Source organism: Podarcis filfolensis, assembly GCF_964270895.1.
Source record: "Podarcis filfolensis genome assembly, chromosome: 11".
Taxonomy (NCBI): domain Eukaryota; kingdom Metazoa; phylum Chordata; class Lepidosauria; order Squamata; family Lacertidae; genus Podarcis; species Podarcis filfolensis.
Window position 1 is genome coordinate 59,811,725 of NC_139613.1, and position 19,737 is coordinate 59,831,461.

The 19,737-nt window shown below is 43.4% G+C and overlaps 1 protein-coding gene across 1 annotated transcript in view; it reads right to left on the reverse strand.

The window, feature by feature from the left end:
- RORB (RAR related orphan receptor B) overlaps positions 1 to 19,737 on the reverse strand; it is a 157,514-nt gene that overhangs the window by 35,818 nt on the left and 101,959 nt on the right. Inside the window, exons 3-4 of the mRNA XM_083577018.1 lie at positions 18,317 to 18,458; positions 9,840 to 10,241 (exon numbers count right to left, since the gene is read on the reverse strand). Of these exons, the coding sequence (XP_083433144.1) occupies positions 9,840 to 10,241; positions 18,317 to 18,458 (544 nt within the window). The remainder of the gene's footprint in view (positions 1 to 9,839; positions 10,242 to 18,316; positions 18,459 to 19,737) is intronic.

A 19,737-nucleotide genomic window follows, 5' to 3' on the forward strand; every position in this document is an offset into this window, starting at 1 on the left:
ATTAATGCTGTATTGGCTCCATGGCTTTACTCTGGTGCTTGGAAGTATTTATTTGTATCATTTTATCACACATTCTCTTTCTTAACTAGAACTAATATTACTGGCCCCAACTGCTAGGTCATTTGTGATAAATGGCATGCTTCTGAACCCCAGTCCAAAAGACTGGTATATCTTTTTCTGGAGGAGCTAAGAGTGGGATTGCACCAGGAGAAAAGTCAGTGAACCAGAGGCAATTAGTTGCATTAGTTTTATAAATGGAATTTACAGCAACAGAGATTAAGCTACAGATGAGCTTTGCTACAGGATTCTCTGCTGATGTTTAAGAGACACCAACAACAGGATTTGATGAGCTCAAATTCAGGTTTCTAAACAGGGACATTAGGGATCTTCATTTTGGGTCATCCATTAACACTTATTCTCATGTGAACATATCAGTAGTTTTAAGGAAAACACTCACAGGCTGTAAATACAACAGGATAAACATTTCTTGTTGTGGGCAATCATTGCAGTTGTTTCCCTGGCGCTTTTGACTCACCCACCCTTTGCTTGCTGACTTATATCTCACATCAGGCCTGGTTTTGCCCAAAACAGGCTCTGAAGCCTGGCAGGCCAGAAGATCCCCACCTGTGGACAAATGGAAGGGGCTAGCCCTAGTCTCATGATGGTTTGCTTTTCATTTCTCATGACTTATTGATTTATTTAAAATATTCCTATACTGTACTGCCTTTCATTTAAAAAGAAACAAAGCAAAGCTTAAAGGTAGAATCACAACAATTTGTGAAAAGACACGAAAAGTACTGCAAGGCAAGCAGCAACTCTTGAGCCAGTGCAGTTCACAATAAGATGATTTTACTGGCAAGCAAAGTGTTCCTCTCCTGCTCTGTTCAAACATTATAGCAAAGCTACAGATGCATTTTGTAATGTTTTTCAGTGACAGGGATGCCTTTACCACGGCTGCAGTCAAGGTTAACTACAGGGCAAAGCTGGTTTTGAGGACCTAAAAACTGACTGTATCACCTTTTTGCTGCTCCTTGGGTAGTAAAGGATGCTTAATTTGATTCTGCCAATTGCAATTAAAATACATCTGATCTGCACCTCCTGGACTATTGTGCATATCAGAACGTTTTATCATCACTTGGATTTCATACTCCTCTGAATATTGTGATGCAAGAGTGAGGCTCCAAAATTATACAAAATGCATATTTAAATATGGTGTTGTTGTTTTTAAATAGCATTTAAACATGTACTTAAACACAACTTTTATTTTAAAAAATGAAGATTAAGCTTGAAACATGACAGAAAAGACTTATGGATAGTGTTTTTAATGTTTTTAATATTTGATGTTCTATTGTGCTTTTAATTCTGTTGGGAGCTGCCCAGAGTGGCAGGGGAAACCCAGCCAGATGGGTGGGGTATGTATAAACAAACAAACAAACAAACAAATAAATAGATAGATAGCAGATGTGAAACTGACACAGATCAGAATGGTTGAACTTTGGCATAGAGGGAGTTGCTTAGCCCGAGTGGACAGCTGTGGAGGCTGGTCTCTTAAGAGGAGAGGGGCACATGGCCACCGCCTGCGGCCTGCCTTCACCCGGCTCTCCCTTGCCTGCCTTCTTACAGCCAAGCCAGTAGGTGGTACTGCTTGTTAGTTGCCTCTAGCTCTTGCAGAACTCCAGGGAGGAGGATGGATACAAAACTAGGAGGAGTCTGTTTTGCTTGTCAGGGGCTCTTGCTCCACCTACTGTTGGTCTTCCTGCCTTCTTCCCAGCCAGCCCCATTGGGCACCAGCCACTACTTACAAGAAGGAATTGCCTGCGTAGAGGCACCCAAAAGGGATCACACAGAAGCTTGCAGAGCCATCACAGACACATTTTGGGGCAGAAATGGCTTTTCTTTGTTGTAGGAAGTTTTGACTAATTTCCTCTAATATTATGCATTTCAATGCAGACTTTTCTCATAGGTGCATTTCTGTACACATGATATGCTTGAAGAACCACATTGCAAAATGCAGAAAAGTACAAATTTTGAAGGATACCTGGATTTCAGTTCACATATTGGTTTGAGAGGTGCAAATTAGGTAGTTTCTCAGTGGGCAATGATTGGCAGAGCCAGCTTTTTCTAGTTTTCTCCCCATCCTCCTTCTGAGCTGCACAAGGGAATAACTGAGGCCACATTCACACCATACATTTAAAGCACTATTCTATGACTGTAATAGTCATGGCTCCCCCAAAGGACCCTGCAAGTTGTAGTTTGTTTTGGGTGCCGAGAGTTGTTAGGAGACCCCCTATTCCCCTCGCAGAGCTGCCATTCCCCAAGTGGTTCAACAATTAGTCCCTCTTCCCAGGCAAACCTGGGGGTTGTAGCTCTGTGAGGGAAAAGGGGGTCTTCTAACAACTTTCAGCACCCTTAGCAAACTACAGTTCCCAGAGTTCTTTGACGGAAGATGTAACTGCTTCAAGTGACATGATAGGGCTTCATGGTCCGGTTGTGGCCTCTGAGTGAGGAAGACGAAGGTGACAGGCTGTGCCCTTCCCTGGACAGATTGTAAGCAGGCAGAGCTGACTAAAGTCAGGCTGATGTGGTCATACCAACATGAAACAAAAATAGATGCAACTTTCAGTGGTGGAAAATAATGACTTGTAAAATATACACAGATTTTCTAGTGAGCATATGGAACAAGAAACCTGTGCGACATGTTTCCCATACTTTAGCAAAGCAAAGAAATATTTCTCAGCAATAATGGGAGAGTCAAATGCAGATATTGGACATGTGTTTTGGAAAATTCTGTACCTGTGATTTACATAAAATATGCCTATTTTCTAACCACTTTCAAAAATGAGCAGGACAATATCACTTCTGAAATGGCCCTAATCAAAATGGTGCCCTCCATGGTGAATTACAACTTCATTTTAGGAGCTGATGGGACAAGCAGCCCAACTTCTTCAGACCTGGGGCCCACTGCTATCACCAACCTTCAATATGGGATTCACTTCTCTCTCTCTCTCTCTCTCTCTCTCTCTCTCTCTCTCTCTCTCCAACCCTCCCTTCTTCCCTTCTATAATCTTTCACTTCTATAACCATTTTTTATCCTTCTATAAACCAAGGTCCATTCATTTGATATCAGTAACTCAATATCAACATATAATACATTTTATAAAATATGCAAGTAAGTAAATATCAAACCGTCTTATGTAAAGCTCTAAGGGTCAAAAATCAAATCATGTAGTCGGCCAATTTTAAAATACCTTTGGCTCCAAGCCATTGCTGAAAGGTAAATGTACCCATGTCCCAGTGATCTCTTGTGCCAATCCTAGGAGATTCCTCAGAGCTGATAGAACAGCTGGGGAGTTCTGTGGGGCAGTTTTTTGTCTTTCTTTTTAAACACCTCTAAAAACAAGTTGAGTGTGCTTGCATATACACTCCTTTGTAATGATGATGATGATGATGATATTTGTATACAGTGGTACCTCAGGTTACATATGTTTCAGGTTACATACGCTTCAGGTTACAGACTCCGCTAACCCAGAAATAGTGCTTCAGGTTAAGAACTTTGCTTCAAGATGAGAACAGAAATCGTGCTCTGGTGGTGCAGCGGCAGCAGGAGGCCCTATTAGCTAAAGCGGTGCTTCAGGTTAAGAACAGTTTCAGGTTAAGTATGGACCTCTAGAACGAATTAAGTACTTAACCCGAGGTACCACTGTACCGCCCTTCATCCAAAGATCACAGGGTAGTTCACAACATAATAAAATACTGCTGAATATGTTGAGCTAAACATTTTGACATTTTTAATCTGTGTGTGTGTGTTTTATTATAGTAGCAGTGGAGCAGGACTAATTATCCTGGCTGCTTCGCAGAAACATTTTTATGAGAAAATTGCCCCCTCTCCTTCCCAATCTTTTGCCCTCAAAATGATGTGGCACAAACAAAACATGAAGTGGGGTGGGGGGGGGGGCTCCAGCTCACTGCAGGCAGATGGTGTCTTCCACTCCCACTTGGAACACTCACTGCCGTTCTAAACAAAAAGGAGGATATTTGAAAGGCTTTGGCACTAGTGTAAATTGATTAAACCTCAATTAGGAACACTGCCAAGGGCCATCATTTGTCAATTTTATAGTGACCTTATTAGATGGCCCAGAACATATGATGAACTGGATTAATTTATAGCAGGGATGCACAGCGTAAATCACTCTACTGTTTACTAGGAACCTTTTTCTCACCCAAGAATAGCATGGCTATGTTAACTACAAAAGTTTTTTTCTTTTTCTTTTTTCAATTTTATCACTGTGCTCTTTTTAATCCATTCTATACTGGTACCCTTTTCTTTTTCTCTCTTCACTCCAAAACACACATTTAAAAAAAAAAATTCTGTTCATCTTCCTTCCTTCCTTTCCCCCCTCTACTTCATCCTGTGCTCTGTTGTATCACAGCCCAGCCCAGTCCACTCGCTTCTCGCCTTCTCTCTGCACCACCATACATGTCTGTAACCCTCTCTGAGCTTCTCTCTCTTTCGCTTTCCCTTTACCTCCAGGTCTCTCTACAGCCTCATTTTCCCTTTTGTAGCTCATCACATTCTCCTTTCCTTCTACCACCCCAGAAAGCTGCAGCTCCACTTCTATTATTCCTCTTTTTCCTTTCCTTCTCCCATGGATTTCTTTGCAGCCTCATTACTCTCAGCTATTCCTGAGAAAGCACACATGTCTCTATTTTTCTCTCTGCACCTCACTGCCAGTGGAGGCTTGTCTGCTAGAGCAAATGGGGCACTGCCCTACCAATTTCTGCCTGCTCTCAGCCAGCCCCAGTCTGCCTTCTTACTTACTCACACCCAGCCTAGGGGGTGGTGCTGCCTGACAGCTTCTTGCTCCTCTGTAGAACTTGTCACGGAGAGGACGGGGCAAATATAGAATTAGTTGGCTCTGCCTGTTGTTAGCTCTGCTCCACCTCTTGTTGACATCTCTGCCTTTCTCCTTATCAGTCCAGTGAGCACCAGCCACCTTTACTCTTTCTCCATCCCACAATTTTTCAGCATGCTGACTTTGGTGGCAATAGCATAAACAGCCTTCAGCATCCGAACATAAATGACTTTCACCCTCCCAGCATAAACAACCTTCAATACACACCAGAGAAATAATGTTGGACATGACTAGGCTGTGCAGCACAGCTGGCCACAGCATGGTGATCTCCACTGTTCACCCCCAAATTCAGAGTAGGAGCAACACAGGGGATGGGATGGAGTCTTTCCCCTATTTCCCCAGGTTTAAAACCCTTTTAATACAAGCAACCAGAAGTAGTGAAGCCACAATGCTAACTTTTAAAATGCAAAACCCGCCTAATCAACACTTCCCCAAACAATATATGAACTGAAACTCATCTAACCTTCAAAATTTGGAGTTTTCTGAATTTTGTGAAGAGGTTCCCTGACCCGAAACTGTTTATAAAAATGAATATATTGGGGAAACTGTGCATAGCAACGCCTATATTAATGAAAATAACATACAAAATGGCATTAGGGAAATTCATTGCAAACATTTGACTATTACACAAAGCTGCATACAAAAATGTGTACATTAAAGAGAAACCTGCAATAAAATGCTGATGAATTTTCATGAGGACTTTTTAAAGAAATCACAAATCAACATGGAAATGTGGTGAAGTGAATGTAATACTGTGAAAAAAGCATAAACAGAGAAAGGGCTAGATTTAGGGTTTGATTTGTGCATCCTGCCGACGGGGCAGTACAAGAGAGGCTGTTGAGAGAGAATAGTATGGCATACGCACTTTTTGAAGTGAGTGCCTTTTGTAGGACTTTTCAGACAAAACCCCCAAACCGTAACCATTTAAACTTAGGGGAGTTTAGAAGAGGGGGAAATATGTGCCATTTTCAGGAGTGAACATTTAATAATGTTTAACAGTAATTTCTGAGATGGTAGAAATTAGTAGATGGTAGATACTGTGGGAGAACTTCATTTAACATTGCTTTATTTGACTTTAAATTTTGTTTTAGAAATGCAGAGGGAATCAAGTAATTTTTTGTATTGTAATTTACAAGGCTTCATTCCAAGGATTGTTGAGAGCACTTAGGACTGTAATCATATACATGCTTTACTTGGGAATAATTCCTTTGGTACTAAGTGAGAACCACTTCTGAATAAATGGTCTAAGCACAGTTTAGCATAGGCAGTAATATAGTTTACAGGGGGAGGGATGGCACCCTTTGAATTTGTCTAGGCATGGTGTCAAAATAATTATTGAATATGATTAGAACTTTTAAATAGATACCCTGTTATTTGATTGCATCTCAATTGCATCTGCCTAGGCTCCTGCTATAGTAGTAGTTAAATTACTCACTAGATGGCAATATTGATCCATATAAATATAGTTGAGAGGCATACACAGGATCTTTAAAGGAAGAGTAGAGTAATTAAAAATGATTTTCTATGTGGGATCTTAAAAAGTAGTTGTGGGGAAGAAAGATAAAAGGAACAGTAGCACAAGGAGTCCCTAGATGAATCAGTTTGTGTGCAATGAAGAAATCTGGGTTGAAAGAAATTGCATAAAAGGGGGTGTATTCTGTAGCTAATTGATCAATGTCTAGTAAACACATTCAAACACGGGACGAGCTACTGCCTTGGGTAAATTCAGCAGAGTCCGAAGCAGTGACATTTGCATAGCACCCAACAAGCACCTCTAAGCTGCAGGCATAAACTGGCTTAAACCCCCACAGGGCATTCAGCCCTGGGAACAGGCTAGGGATCTCTAATATAGCCTTTTAGCAAAAATTCTCAAGCTTCCTTGTAGGAAAAAAGTTCCCATACCATTTCAAATCAGCATAAGAAATTGGGGGGTTTCAATGAGAACAAAGACAAGGTATGTATAAACATGTTTCAGTATAGAAGTATATGCCACCCTGAGCCCTGTTTAATACATCTGGGGAACTTTTCCACTTAGATGAATGTGTGGTGTCTTTGGAAAACAAATTGTGTTGTGTAAAACTCACACTAGGATTTCCAACTCCTGTTCTAAAAGAGTCCCTGTGAGTTTTTAAGGACAACAGAGCAAGGAGTAGCTTGGCATCTATGGGGTGCAGCTTTTTAGCAGCACACCTGCTAACTTTTTCTTTGTCAAGCCAAGGCACAGGATTCCCCATTTGCTCAGGACCTGGCAATACTAGAACAAGCTTGGGTTGGCAGACTTGCTTTAAAGGCAGCACAAGTAATCTGCATAGAGTGCTAAGCATTCAAGGCTTTTATGCAGCTTTAAAGCAAAAGGAAGCATTGTTCAGTTTTGCAAGAAGCTAAGCGCTATGATCCCAATCTGGAAAATGTGGTTAGAACCTTTTCAACCCTCAATCATGCTTTCTCATGGGATGGCCTGGGACATAACAGGGTAGCTATTGTATTCTCCACCCCCTCCCAATCACTGACACATACTTTGTTTATCACTAATGCAACTAGATCAAACGGATTTTAATATCACATTTCCATTTTTTAAATGTTGCAATTATTACATGTTTTGGTTGGATTAGGACCAAGTCTGCCATTTCCAGGGGGGCTCCCTCCAATTGATACCATATTTTTACTTGTACAGTTTTATTTTTCTTCATGCCAGGCAATGTCTTGCTTAAATTTCTGCATACCAGGCTGCTGTTAAAGGCACAAAAGCAAAGACAGAAAAATGGTGGCAACCTCTCCTGTTCATGGTCAATTTCTAGGAAGAGAGGTACAGAGGAGGTTGTTTAGAAGACATGCTGGATCACCTGGAAGTCTTACCAGATGCAAAGGAGAAGAAGGGATACATATGAGTGAATAATTAATCTTTAGCTTCTGCACCTCCTCCTAGGGGTGTTGGAGAATATGGATGAAAGTGGAAAAGGAAGCAGACATTGCTTCAGTTTAAATGTTTGTCTGTGGTCAGGAATGCAAATTAGTCAAGTGAATGAAATAGGCAATTACTTTTTACATTGTTTCAGTTTCCTGTTGAAATGAATGTGAGTTACACAAGTTACATAAATAGTTGTTACATTAAATAATGGACAGGGAGATTAATAGCTTAGTATTTGGCAGAAAGTGAACTGCAGCATGACAGAAACAGCACTGATTGCAACAAACACAGTCAACATGGAAATTGCTGTCTTCTTAGTACCTTAAAGGTAAAGGGACCCCTGACCATTAGGTCCAGTTGTGGCCGACTCTGGGGTTGCGGCGCTCATCTTACTTTATTGGCCAAGGGAGCTGGCATACAGCTTCCGGGACATGTGGCCAGCATGACTAAGCCGCTTCTGGTGAACCAGAGCAGCCACATGGAAACGCCGTTTACCTATTTATCTACTTGCACTTTGACGTGCTTTCAAACTGCTAGGTGGGCAGGAGCAGGGACCGAGCAACGGGAGCTCACCCCGTCGTGGGGATTTGAACCGCTGACCTTCTGACTGGCAAGTCCTAGGCTCTGTGGTTTAACCCATAGCTCCACCCATGTCCCTTCTTAGTACCTTACTGACCCTTATCTCTGTAGGAAAGAGCTCAGAAACTGGACTGCATTGCCAACTTCTAGGGAACAGGAAAGACACGAGATCCACAGAAGGACTGGCTAAACCAAACCTGAATTCATTTCCAGTGCTTTCTACACCTTTTATCTCCCTCTAAAGGGAAGAAGCTGGTTCATGGACTGCATCACCAATGCCACAGCCCATAAAACATGGTCTGCCTCTTCCCTCAACGTATTGTAAACGTAAAGTTCAAACTAATTAAATCCCCTTTTCCATGGTTGCGCACTGCATGGTTTTGTCTGTGGCAGTCCATACTAGTTGAACAGCCTTTCTTCCCTGACAGCACCCTTATACAACTTTTATGGCCAGGTCAAGACTTCTCATTCCTTCAGTTTCTTAGCACTTTTGGGAGCGGATTTAGGTTCTTTTGGCGTTTTAATATATGTACACTTTTAATATATATATTTAATTATATGTACACTGCTTTCAGCCTTTTAAGGAAAGGTGCTGAAGAACTAAATATTTCAGCTGTTGCCTTGGTGTCTTGGACATTTCAATGAACAGCAAGTTCAAGCAGCTCTTCTGTGGCCACTGGTTTGTATGCATTGCCCTTAAATTAAAGGGACTTTAAGGGAGGATAAGTTTAAAAAATACAAGAGAGACTCTGCCATAGATATCAGTACAATATGCATCACCTGAAAGCAAGGTAAACAACTGGTTGGTTTCTGCAATTAAAACACTTCTTATGGGTATGAACCAAACATTGCTCACCAGGAAAACATCACTTTTCTTGCTATGCAAGACACCTAACAACAAGGTTATCAATCATCACCATCAAAGTTGGATAAATGATACCCTAACACATGAAACCACATCTTTCAAAGAGTTTACAAAGACAGTATGAACCCATCTATTCGAGATCTGGAATGCAGTTTTACTGGTATAAATCCAGAGTGTTCAGTGCAAGATCAAACAATGATGTTGTGCATTGTAATTAATTTAAGAGTGAGTTCTATTAATGATCCACCTTCAGAGCTCTTTGTTGACAAGAATGTGTATAGTTGTCAAAAAGATCATTAAAGCCCTCCTGATAATGAGCTCGTTTGATACAAGCTCCCTATTTAGTAATTATCACTTGATTGATTCATCAGTGGCTCTGGTGTTTCAGCTTCATAAACAGATCATGAATTGCTCCATTTACGCAATGTAAACATTTTAGAATTCTGTTAACTGAATCCACAACAAACCCAGTCATACATATGCCTCAGGACCAATCCATTCCAAAGGAAACTGCACGGTTAGAAATACATGCACACAGAGTCATTATGAGAGGTTAAAGGTAGACTTTTCTTACCTATTTCTGCCACGGTTATCCCAGGAGCTAATTGCCCATTGTTGCAAGAGCTATAGGTAAACAAGTTTGGTACTGAAGTGAGGTCATAGATAGGTTCCTGCTTGATCTGTTTGATTCCAGTCATGTCTAAGCCAGACTGGTCTGGGGAGGGCTGGGCAGAATCCACATTGTAATAGCCTTCGGACTTTGGCAGGTCAATGACGTGCCCATTTGAATAAGTGCCACCAGTTTCATTGTTTAGGTTGCTCAAGCCATTGGTGATGCTGTTGCTGTAGACTCGGGCCAAGGCTTCAGCCTCGCCACTTTGCTGCTGCCGTTGCTCCTGCAGTCGCTGTTGATGCTTCTGTACCTCTGCATACAAGCTGTCCCTCTGCTTTTTGGACATTCTTCCAAACTTTACAGCTGAAACAAATCAACCAAAAAAACCCAGGCATTATTGGTGGTGGTGCTGACCTTTAAAGCCCTAAACGGCCTCAGCCAGTATACCCGAAGGAGCGTCTCCACCCCCATTGTTCTGCCCAGACACTGAAGTCCAACTCCAAGGGCCTTCTGGCAGTTCCCTTGCTGTGAGAAGTGAGATTACAGAGAACCTGGCAGAGGCCCTTCTCGGTAGTCACGCCAGCCCTGTGGAATGCCCCCCGCAGATGTCAAAGAGATAAACAACTATATGACTTTCAGAAGACTCTAGTTTGGCTGATTACATTACATAACTACTATCCAGTATTAAGATCGCTTTACTATAATTTACTCTCTGTGGAGCCTCCTTTGAAGAGCAACCAGAACCTACAATTGGGCCAGAATGCAGCGTCCAGCCTCCTAGCTGGGGGTGGGGTGGGGGGAGTGAGGCTTTCACAGGCTGGTCCTTAAAGAGCTTCCCAGTTTGTTTCAAAATCCTAAAGGCTCTGTGTTCAGAGTATCTGAAGATGCTCCTTTTACTAAATCATATGTGTTTTGAACTGCTACTGGAAATCTTTCAAAATATTTATGTTTCTGTTTACACTGCAGCAGGTTATCTTCTGATTTAAAAGACAGAATTGTGCTCTTTCATTTAAATATATTTTTGTTAGCTCTGGTGACGAAAGGTAGAATATAATTTTAAAAAACACACACATTTGTCTATCTCTATTTTCATTTCTGAAATGATGGAGGAGACTCGATATGGTAAGATCTGCTTTGATCTCATGGGGGCAGTTGAACTATATGATACCGTCATCACAAAATGGCAACCCGTTGTTCTCTTACATGTGCACCTGCTGCTACATTTTTGACAGACAAAAGCCTTAGGGTGTAGCCTGTGATCCTTACCCCAGTCACTTACACCAAAGTAAGTCCCGCTGAAACCAATAGGACCTGTTTCCAAGTAAATGTGCCAAGCAGTCAACATCCTGCTGTGAATAATGAGCAGGCCTGCTATTTCTTTTTCATCTCTCCATGTTCACCAAAGAGCAAACCAGTGCTCTATAAAAATGTACAGCCTTCAGATTTGTATCCTGTGTGATTTATCAATTTTCCCCAAACCTTTAATCTGTGCACTAACAGGATTAGTACCTTCTGAAGATAACAAGCCCTAAAGCCCTATTATCACAACCTGTCAACGTGGCTGTTATCTTCACACACTTATTTTGAAGGGAAAAAGAGAGAGAATGTTACAGGTTACAGTTAAGGCCTAGGGGGAAATAACAGACTTGAAGGTAAACACTCTATAGGAATGGCATTTCTTCCAAAGAAGCAACATATTCATGGATTACTTTCCAGATATACATTTGCAACATATAATCTTAAAGTGCTAAATGTGTTCATTCCTCCTGAGATGAAAGAAGAAGAAATTGTGTTTCCATCGGAATAAGTCAATGTCATAATTCAAAGGCATGTCTCCATCATTTGCAAAAGGCAAAGAGACCATTGTACAGTGGCCAATGAAGTTAATCCAATTATTGCTAAGTGATTTTTTTTTTTTTGCAAAAGGCAAAGCAAAAGTAAGGTTTTCATGACCCTTTTTTCTAGTTTGATGCACTCTTGACAGCTGTGCTCTGTAGAGTAGGGCACATGGGCACCCTACATAGTCTGGAACCCTCTGCATTGGCAGGACAGATGAGCGCTGCACCTGAAGAGCGCTGCATTCTTTACTGCAACTGAAAGTTCCCAACGCCTAAAATGAACTCTGAGTGGACAAAGAAACCTGGTGCCGGCAGGGCTGGGCTTGAAGGATGTAACAAACACAAGACAAGCATATTGAGATCAAAACAGGCCACAGCTTTATTGATTTCAGATGGCAGCAGGTTTTGGTGTAGGCATTAGGCGTGTATCCTGAATCTTCCAAGCCACTGCTGGTTGATTACTTGGCAGGGTCGATCCTGAGTTAGGTGTTGCCCTATGACATACATCAAATCAAGGTGACCCCTCCAAGTTCACCACCTCAGGCAGGTGCTATGGCCCATCGGCCCCCAGTCTGGGCATCCAGACAAATGAACCACCCCTGGACCCCATTAATGGGGAACCCCATATTTTGGAGGGGTGTGGCTCTCTCCCTCCTGACTAAGGATCCAACCCTTATGTACTAGCAAGTTGTGACAATTGCTATGAGGAAGAAAACCCCCCAGAAAGGGCCAATTTGCCCGGAGGAATGTTTTCATAGCAAGGCCCTAAGCGTGACCTGCCCTCTCAACTTTGTGCAGGGGAAAACATGCTGTAAGGGGTGGGAAGGTGGGAGATCCAACTCTGACTGAGCCACTGCGGACAACTGTGGCCCCATTTTAAACCTGGGGAACAGACCTGGTTGAAGTCCAATGGGGAAGTCTCCCTTTAGGCTCACTACCTAGGTCCCACCCATCAGGTTGGACCAGTCACAGGTAGGCCCTGTCAGCCCCCACAGCTGGTGAGGGGGGACATGACGCCCCCCACCGGCCATGTGGGAATCAGAAGCCACCTCTGCCTGGTGGCTAGCAGCCCTGAGCCGCAACTGCTGCTCCCATTGAAAATGACATGAGAGTCCTTCTGCTTCAAATGTTGCTTGATTTGAAGTGAACATTATCTGCCATGTCTTTATGGATAAATGTAAAACTGTTTAATAATGACTGCTTCTTGGGCTGTATTCTTGGGCTTCTTGTGCACCAAATTCAGTTTTCTGGTGATCAAGAAGTAATGTGACAAACTTCCTTCATAATTCTATGGATTCTGAGCTTACAAATGTCTTCCTTTCATACTTTTATAGCAATTACCATATTTTGGGCAACATGCATCCTCTATTAAAGCCTGCTGGGTGGCCCTGATGTACCTTAACTATTCTGAAGTGCATATTGACCCCCCATTTTAAGGAAGAGGTGTACAAGTATCATATTTCAGGCTTTTTTCTACTAGCAATATACCGTATTTTTCGCTCTATAGGAGGCACCGGACCATAGGACGCACCTTGTTTTAGAGGGGGAGAACAAGAAAAAAATTTCTCCCCCTCTCTGCTCAGCGCCCCTTCAGCAAAGCAGCAGGAGAAACGGAGCCCCTTCCATTTCTCCTCCCACTTCGCTGAAGGGGCGCTGCGCAGCTCTCCCTCTCTGCTGAAGCCAGGAGAGTCTTGTTCTCCTGGCTTCAGCAAAAGGAACCCGAAGCCTTCGGAGCGCAGCACGAGTTCCCGTTGTGCTCCGGAGGCTTCAGGCGGCTATCCCTGAAGCCTGGAGAGCGAGAGGGGTTGGTGCGCACCGACCCCTCTCGCTCTCCAGGCTTCAGCGAAAGAAACGCGAAGCCTCCGGAGTGCAGAGGGAGCGCTCCCTTTGCGCTTCGGAGGCTTTGCGTTGCTATCGCTGAAGCCAAGGAGCCTGCATTCACTCCATAGGACGCACACACATTTCCCCTTAATTTTTGAAGGGGAAAAAGTGCGTCCTATAGAGCGAAAAATATGGTAAGTGTCTTGTAATATAAGCATTGTGGGCTACATGGTTTGTAGCTCATCAGAAAGTACTCTAACAATTTAAATACTGCATGTGACTGTCAAGCAGTGAGCTCAAATATATTTATATGTTTCGTCTCTGCTCCCAAGTCTCAAAGCAGCTTAAAATAACAAAAAATGCCATATAAAACCACCCACTTCATCAAGCAAAAGAATTGTCACAAATCGCCGTAACAACTGCTGCTTCCGAAATTACTCCTAAAAATGCAGCAAAGGCATGTGCTCTGTAATGTGGTATAGTAGACCTATCTTTGGAAGAGGTTCCAGAATCTGTGATTAACAACAGCAAAGGCTCAGCTCCAGATGTGCACAGACAATTGATATAATTCATGGAACACATATTGAAGCAAGTGCTGAGCAGTTAATCAAAACACCCATAGTGGTACCAAATGGAAAAGGTGCTACCTATGGTATTCTGGACCGACCATACAATAGGGCACTTAGCTAATATGGGTGGCAGTCAGTCAAATTTTACTCAAAGCAGATCCATTGAAATCAAAGAAGTTAGGAGCATTAATTTCAATAGGACTACTTTGAGTAAAACTTAGTTGACTGTTGCCCGTTGTGTTATATATAGTTTATCAAAGTTAACTGGATATGGATTATAATTAGTGATGATAACCATTTTACAGGATTCTAATGGTAATTAAAATTAGAGGAGTAGTATTAAAATTTATTGAATTTTAATTTTAAGAGCATTTGTAGCCTGGTGCCCCAGCTGTGCTCCTGGCCCACTGTTAACACAAACATAAAATATCAACCATTTCTCCCACAAGTTGCAGGAGACTCACACTACAGAAGGACATTCAGTTTACATAGCCAGGTATGTGGTGAAACCTCCCTGGATTAGTGTTGGGTGGGACTCATCACCTATAAAGAATGTAGACAGATAAAACTATGGATGGCTTTTATTTTATTTTTTAACTTTTTCTCTTTGTACATTTATTAATAGGACAAGTGGTGAAATTAGGTGATCTTTAACTTTGGACTTCATGGACTTCTGGAGGTCTCGATCCCTTTTGGATGAAAATGTGTATTAATTCACTTTGAAATGGGGCAAGGCAGCCCTGCTGCATTTGGGGCCCCTCCTAGGAACGTGGGAAACGGACTTATGTCAGAGACCATTGCTCCATCTTGCTCACTACTGTCTACACGGACTGGCAGCAGCTTCCCAGGATTTCAGGTAGCCCTACCTGCCGACAGTGGCGGAGGAAGGGGGTGTGTGGGGGGTGCGGTTTGCCCCAGGTGTCATCACTGAGGGGGGTGACAAAATGAGCTTAAAAAAACTGGGCTCACTTTTTAGGAGTGATGTGGTGGCTTAGGCGCCTGCAGGTTCCGTGCTGCCTAAAACTGCAGCGTGGGACTTGCGTCTGCCGACTGCCTCTCCTTCAGCCGTCCTACAGCTGAGAGGGAGGTGGCGGAGAGGCTCGCCCTGCCCCCATGGGCACGGATTGCCCGCCCCCGGCTGCAGGACATGCCCCCACACCAGGCACCTGAGCAGCTAGCTCCGCCGCTGCCTGCAGGGGGCAGGCATTGATCCAGGCATTTGCTCTACCCCTGAGCTTTGGCCCTTCTCCTGTTATTCTGCTGAGTGAGCCCTGGACTGCATCTCTGAAGTTCTGCCCTGCTGGCACCTCTGAACAGGACGACTATCAGCATCAAGTATGATAAACTACTGAGGTAAAACTGTTACACATTTCCTTTTGGCAAAACACAAAATCTCAGGAGAAGACTATTTTAAATTCTCTGGAACCTTCCATTTCATTGTCTCCATATGAATGGCCAAACTATAAAGGCTACAAAGATTGACAAGTATCGTGGGGTGAGCAATTCTGCCTTCCTGACTAAATAATAGAAAAGGCTTTCAAACTTTTGGAAGCTTTTGGACAGGTCAAGGACACAGTCCTAGCAGCTGTATTCGAAGACCTGTATGAGCCGACATCAAAACCCTGAAGGGCAGAGAGGAGATACTCCTTTAATGCCAATACTTTTAACACAATTTCAAGAACCTTTCAGCAAAAATGAGGGCGTATGAAAGAAGATCGCTGAACTTTAACATCCAAGAAGTTGCACTGATTTTAGAAGACAAACTTCATTAACCTTCCTGTGCTTGTTTTGCCACGAATTTTCATGAATTCACAATGAATTACCATAACCATAGCAAAACCACTTGGCCAGTAAAATACCATGTGCTAAACATATTTTAAAAATCTAACTTTAAAGTAAACATAAACCACTTATCTCATTCTAAGCTATTCAAAGGATCATTTTATTTTACACTAACTAAAAAAAAACTTTTGTTGTCTAGAGGTGAGGGAAAGTGATGTGATAAAAGCATGGCTGAAAGATTCTAAAGGGATGTTGCATCCGAGAATGGGAAATGAGGCAAGAGCCAAATAATTCTGCCTTACTTGCTACTGGTGCTTGAATCCTACAGCCCTGGTGGAGTTGTGCAGCTCAACAAGTCAGAAACAAAATCATGAACATTCAATGTGTTCACTGTGCCAGATCTGCCTTGCAAGAAGAATGAAAGGCACCAGCGAGGGGAATGTGCCCTTTTTATTATATTTCAACCCAGTGCTCTTTTTTTCTTCTTAAAAAAATGTTTACGGGTACTCTCATTTTGACTCAAGAAAATCACCATTTTATAGTTCAAATCGGGAAAAATAAATACAGTAAATGGACAAAAGTACACTTATTCACAAAATGTTTAGTATGCTTACCCCTGTGTCTCCCAAGAAGAAAGCACTGTTTCAGCCTATAGCATATCCTGCCCTCCCTCCCATATCTCTACTGGGCCTGTGAAATGCAAGGCCTCTGAGCTAGGATTCTTTACTACCCTATTTGGTTTTCTCTCTTTTTTTAATTGCATCAGATTCATCTAAGGAATACCCAATCTGAACATGTAATAACACAATTTCCATTTTATCACTATTGCTTTCAACACCTACACCTGTAATCTAAAAGCTTACATGTAATATTTTAAGAGCAGTAACAAGCACTGTTTCTCCATGGCGCTGTATAGGCAGAGAGCCTTCTCGGTAGTTGCACCCACCCTGTGGAATGCCCTCCCATTAGATGTCCAACAGATGTCTATGACTTTTAGAAGACATCTGAAGGCAGCCCTGTATAGGGAAGTTTTTAATGTTTGATGCTTTATGGTGTTTCTATATTTTGCTGGCCAGAGACCTGTGCCCACCAACATCCTTGCCGCCCAGAGACCTGTGCCCACCAACATCCTTGCAGCTGCATGTTGAGGGGATGGATGTCTGCAGCCAGGAGCTGAGCGTACTCAAGGATGCTACAGACACACAGCCCCAAATTGTGGTGGCTTGTCAGGCGCTCAGTGGGACCTACAAATCAGTGGCGTAGCATGGGTTGTCAGAACCCGGGGCAAGGCAAGTAATTTGCACCCCTAACCCATGGATTTGCGCCCCCTAACCCATGGATTTGCGCCCCCTAACCCCCAAATGTTGCGCCCGGTGCGGCCGGCCCCCCCTGCACCCCCCACGCTACGCCACTGCTACAAATGTGCCCTCATTATCCTCCATCCTGCCACACATAGGTTCCAGCTCCTGTGGGCTGAGGTGTCATCAGCCCTCTCTATGTTGTTTAACAGGGGGTTCACCCTACTCTGAAATATTGAGAGGAGGCCGAGCGCCGAGTGGAGTGCTGCCTTGCGCCACCCCGCTGCTGCTGCTGCCTTCTCCTCCCACCACAACTGTGGGGCTCTTGGGAGAAGTGACTGTGGCGATCACAGTTCAGGTGGATCTGCAAGCGGTCAGCCTTCCTACAGCCAGGGTGCTCTGCTGCAGTGCTCCATTGCTGCCACTGTTTTCCCCTTCCACTACCACCAACTGCAGCTGCTGTGGCAGATGTATTGGCAGCTCCCAGTCCAGCCACAGCCTGGCTGGCAGAAGCTCACCTGGTCTTCCACCAAGCTTGGTGGGCTGGGCTAGGGTCTTAGCCTCCTCCTGGCTTCATATGCATGTGTGACATCACAGATATGTGATGCTATTTCAGCCCTTGATATGTCCAAACTGAGGCAGTCAGTTATACGGCTGCTCTTGGCCAGAGGTGTAGCTAGCCACTCAGGAGCCTGGAGTGTCGCATGAGCCCAGGGTGGGGCACCCCCCCAGGGTGGGGCAAGCCACCCTTCGGGTGGGGCAAGCCAGAGCAGGGCGTGCTACATCAAGCCTGGCCACTGCCTCCCCCTCAGCTGTAGGGTGGCTGAGGGAGAGATGCCTCAAGCTATGCAGACTCTCCTCCACCCACCGACTCTTTACAGCATTGTGGCCCAATACTTATTATTTATTCTTTTGCAAATTGTCCACTAGCAATATCAAAACATTTTATGACCCCTCATGTTAGTCTTTTCTCCAATAAACACCTCATCAAACATCAAAATGCCTTAGGTTTTGGGAACAGCCATGGTCTCTGTTACAGAGCAGCAAGAGGCCTCTCTGTTGGGAGTGAAAAGCAGAGTGCAATGAGTTTCAAAGGATTGATCTGTGGAAGCAGGAAGCAAGCTCTTTACCATCTCGAGACATTCCTAGGGCAAGACACTTCTGCAGTCGGCAGTGTTGGCAACGGTTTCTGTTGGTTCTGTCAATTAAGCAGTTTCTTTGCCTTGGGCAGGAGTATGAGGCATTGTTCTGTTGACTCCTCCTAAAGAATCCCTGGGGGGGGGGGGAGAGAGAGAGAGAGAGAGAGCTTGATTCAATGACATTGTGTAACGTACTTTCTAAATGCTGCTTTTGCGATGTGCAAGAAAAGTCATAAAGATAATGAAAATCATCATGAGATTCTCTTTGCATACCAACCTCTAGAGCCAGTGTAGTATCTATTTATTTTATATTAATTTCTCAAACCCTCAGTGAGTTAGAGACTTCCCCTGCATGCAAAGAAAGGTTCCAGCGGATTGAGCGGAAGAGACTAATAGTGGGTCAGGAAGGTCATGTGCCATAGAGGGAACTCCATACCCAATCAAAGTAAAAGTTAGGGAGGAACCCTGAAATAGTTCCCTCTGTAATATCACCACCACCACCATCAATTTCATAGAATTGTAGAGTTGGAAGGGGTCCTGAGGATCATCTAGTCCAACCCCCTGCAATGCATGAAGATGCAGCTGTTCCATTCAGGGATCGAACCTGCAACCTTGGCATTATCAGCACCACAGTACAACCAACATACCCTGCCTTTTCCCCTGACTAGACTCAAGGCAGCTTGCAGATAAAAACAAGAACACTAAAAACAGAAAAAATTAATAATTAAAATACAATTAAACATCAATAGATTTAAATATATATACATATATAAAATCTGTTTAAAACATATCAATAATTACAATTGAAATGAAAGCTGGTACTTTGCCCCCTCCCCTCCCCACCCCATCAGGGTTGCAGCAGAAGAGATTAGGCTAATTGATCTGATACTTTTAAAACCAGTTCAAAAACAATAGGGTTAAACCTGCTTGAAGTGGGAGAGCTTCTCCTTATCTCCATGAGCTGTCTCCATGCAGCAGGGCTGAGGGGGATCATCTGCCCACAAGGCACACACAAAGGTAGCCATTAATGCTAATCACATCTAAACAGGACTGAGCCTTGGAGCAGCACTGGCTGGTTCAACTGCCTCTGAAGGCCAGGAACTCCTTTTCTGCTCAAAGCCAGATTTGCTCCTGATCGTATTTATGCTGGGTTTTAAATGATTGTATCAATCAGGCTAATCCAGCGCTATGACCATCACAAATCACAGCAGCATCAGGATGGGAATTGTTTCAATTCTGATGGTGCTGGCAGATGGCAAAATGTAAATTTTAAAGGAAGGGCATGTTTCATGCATGGTCTGTCCTCCTCAGCATCTCCAATGAGGATCCTTGAGAATGGCTGCCAGGCGGCAGAGACCCACTGAAATCACAGGCGGGAGAAGCTTGTGAACTTGGGATTCGGCTGGCACCTT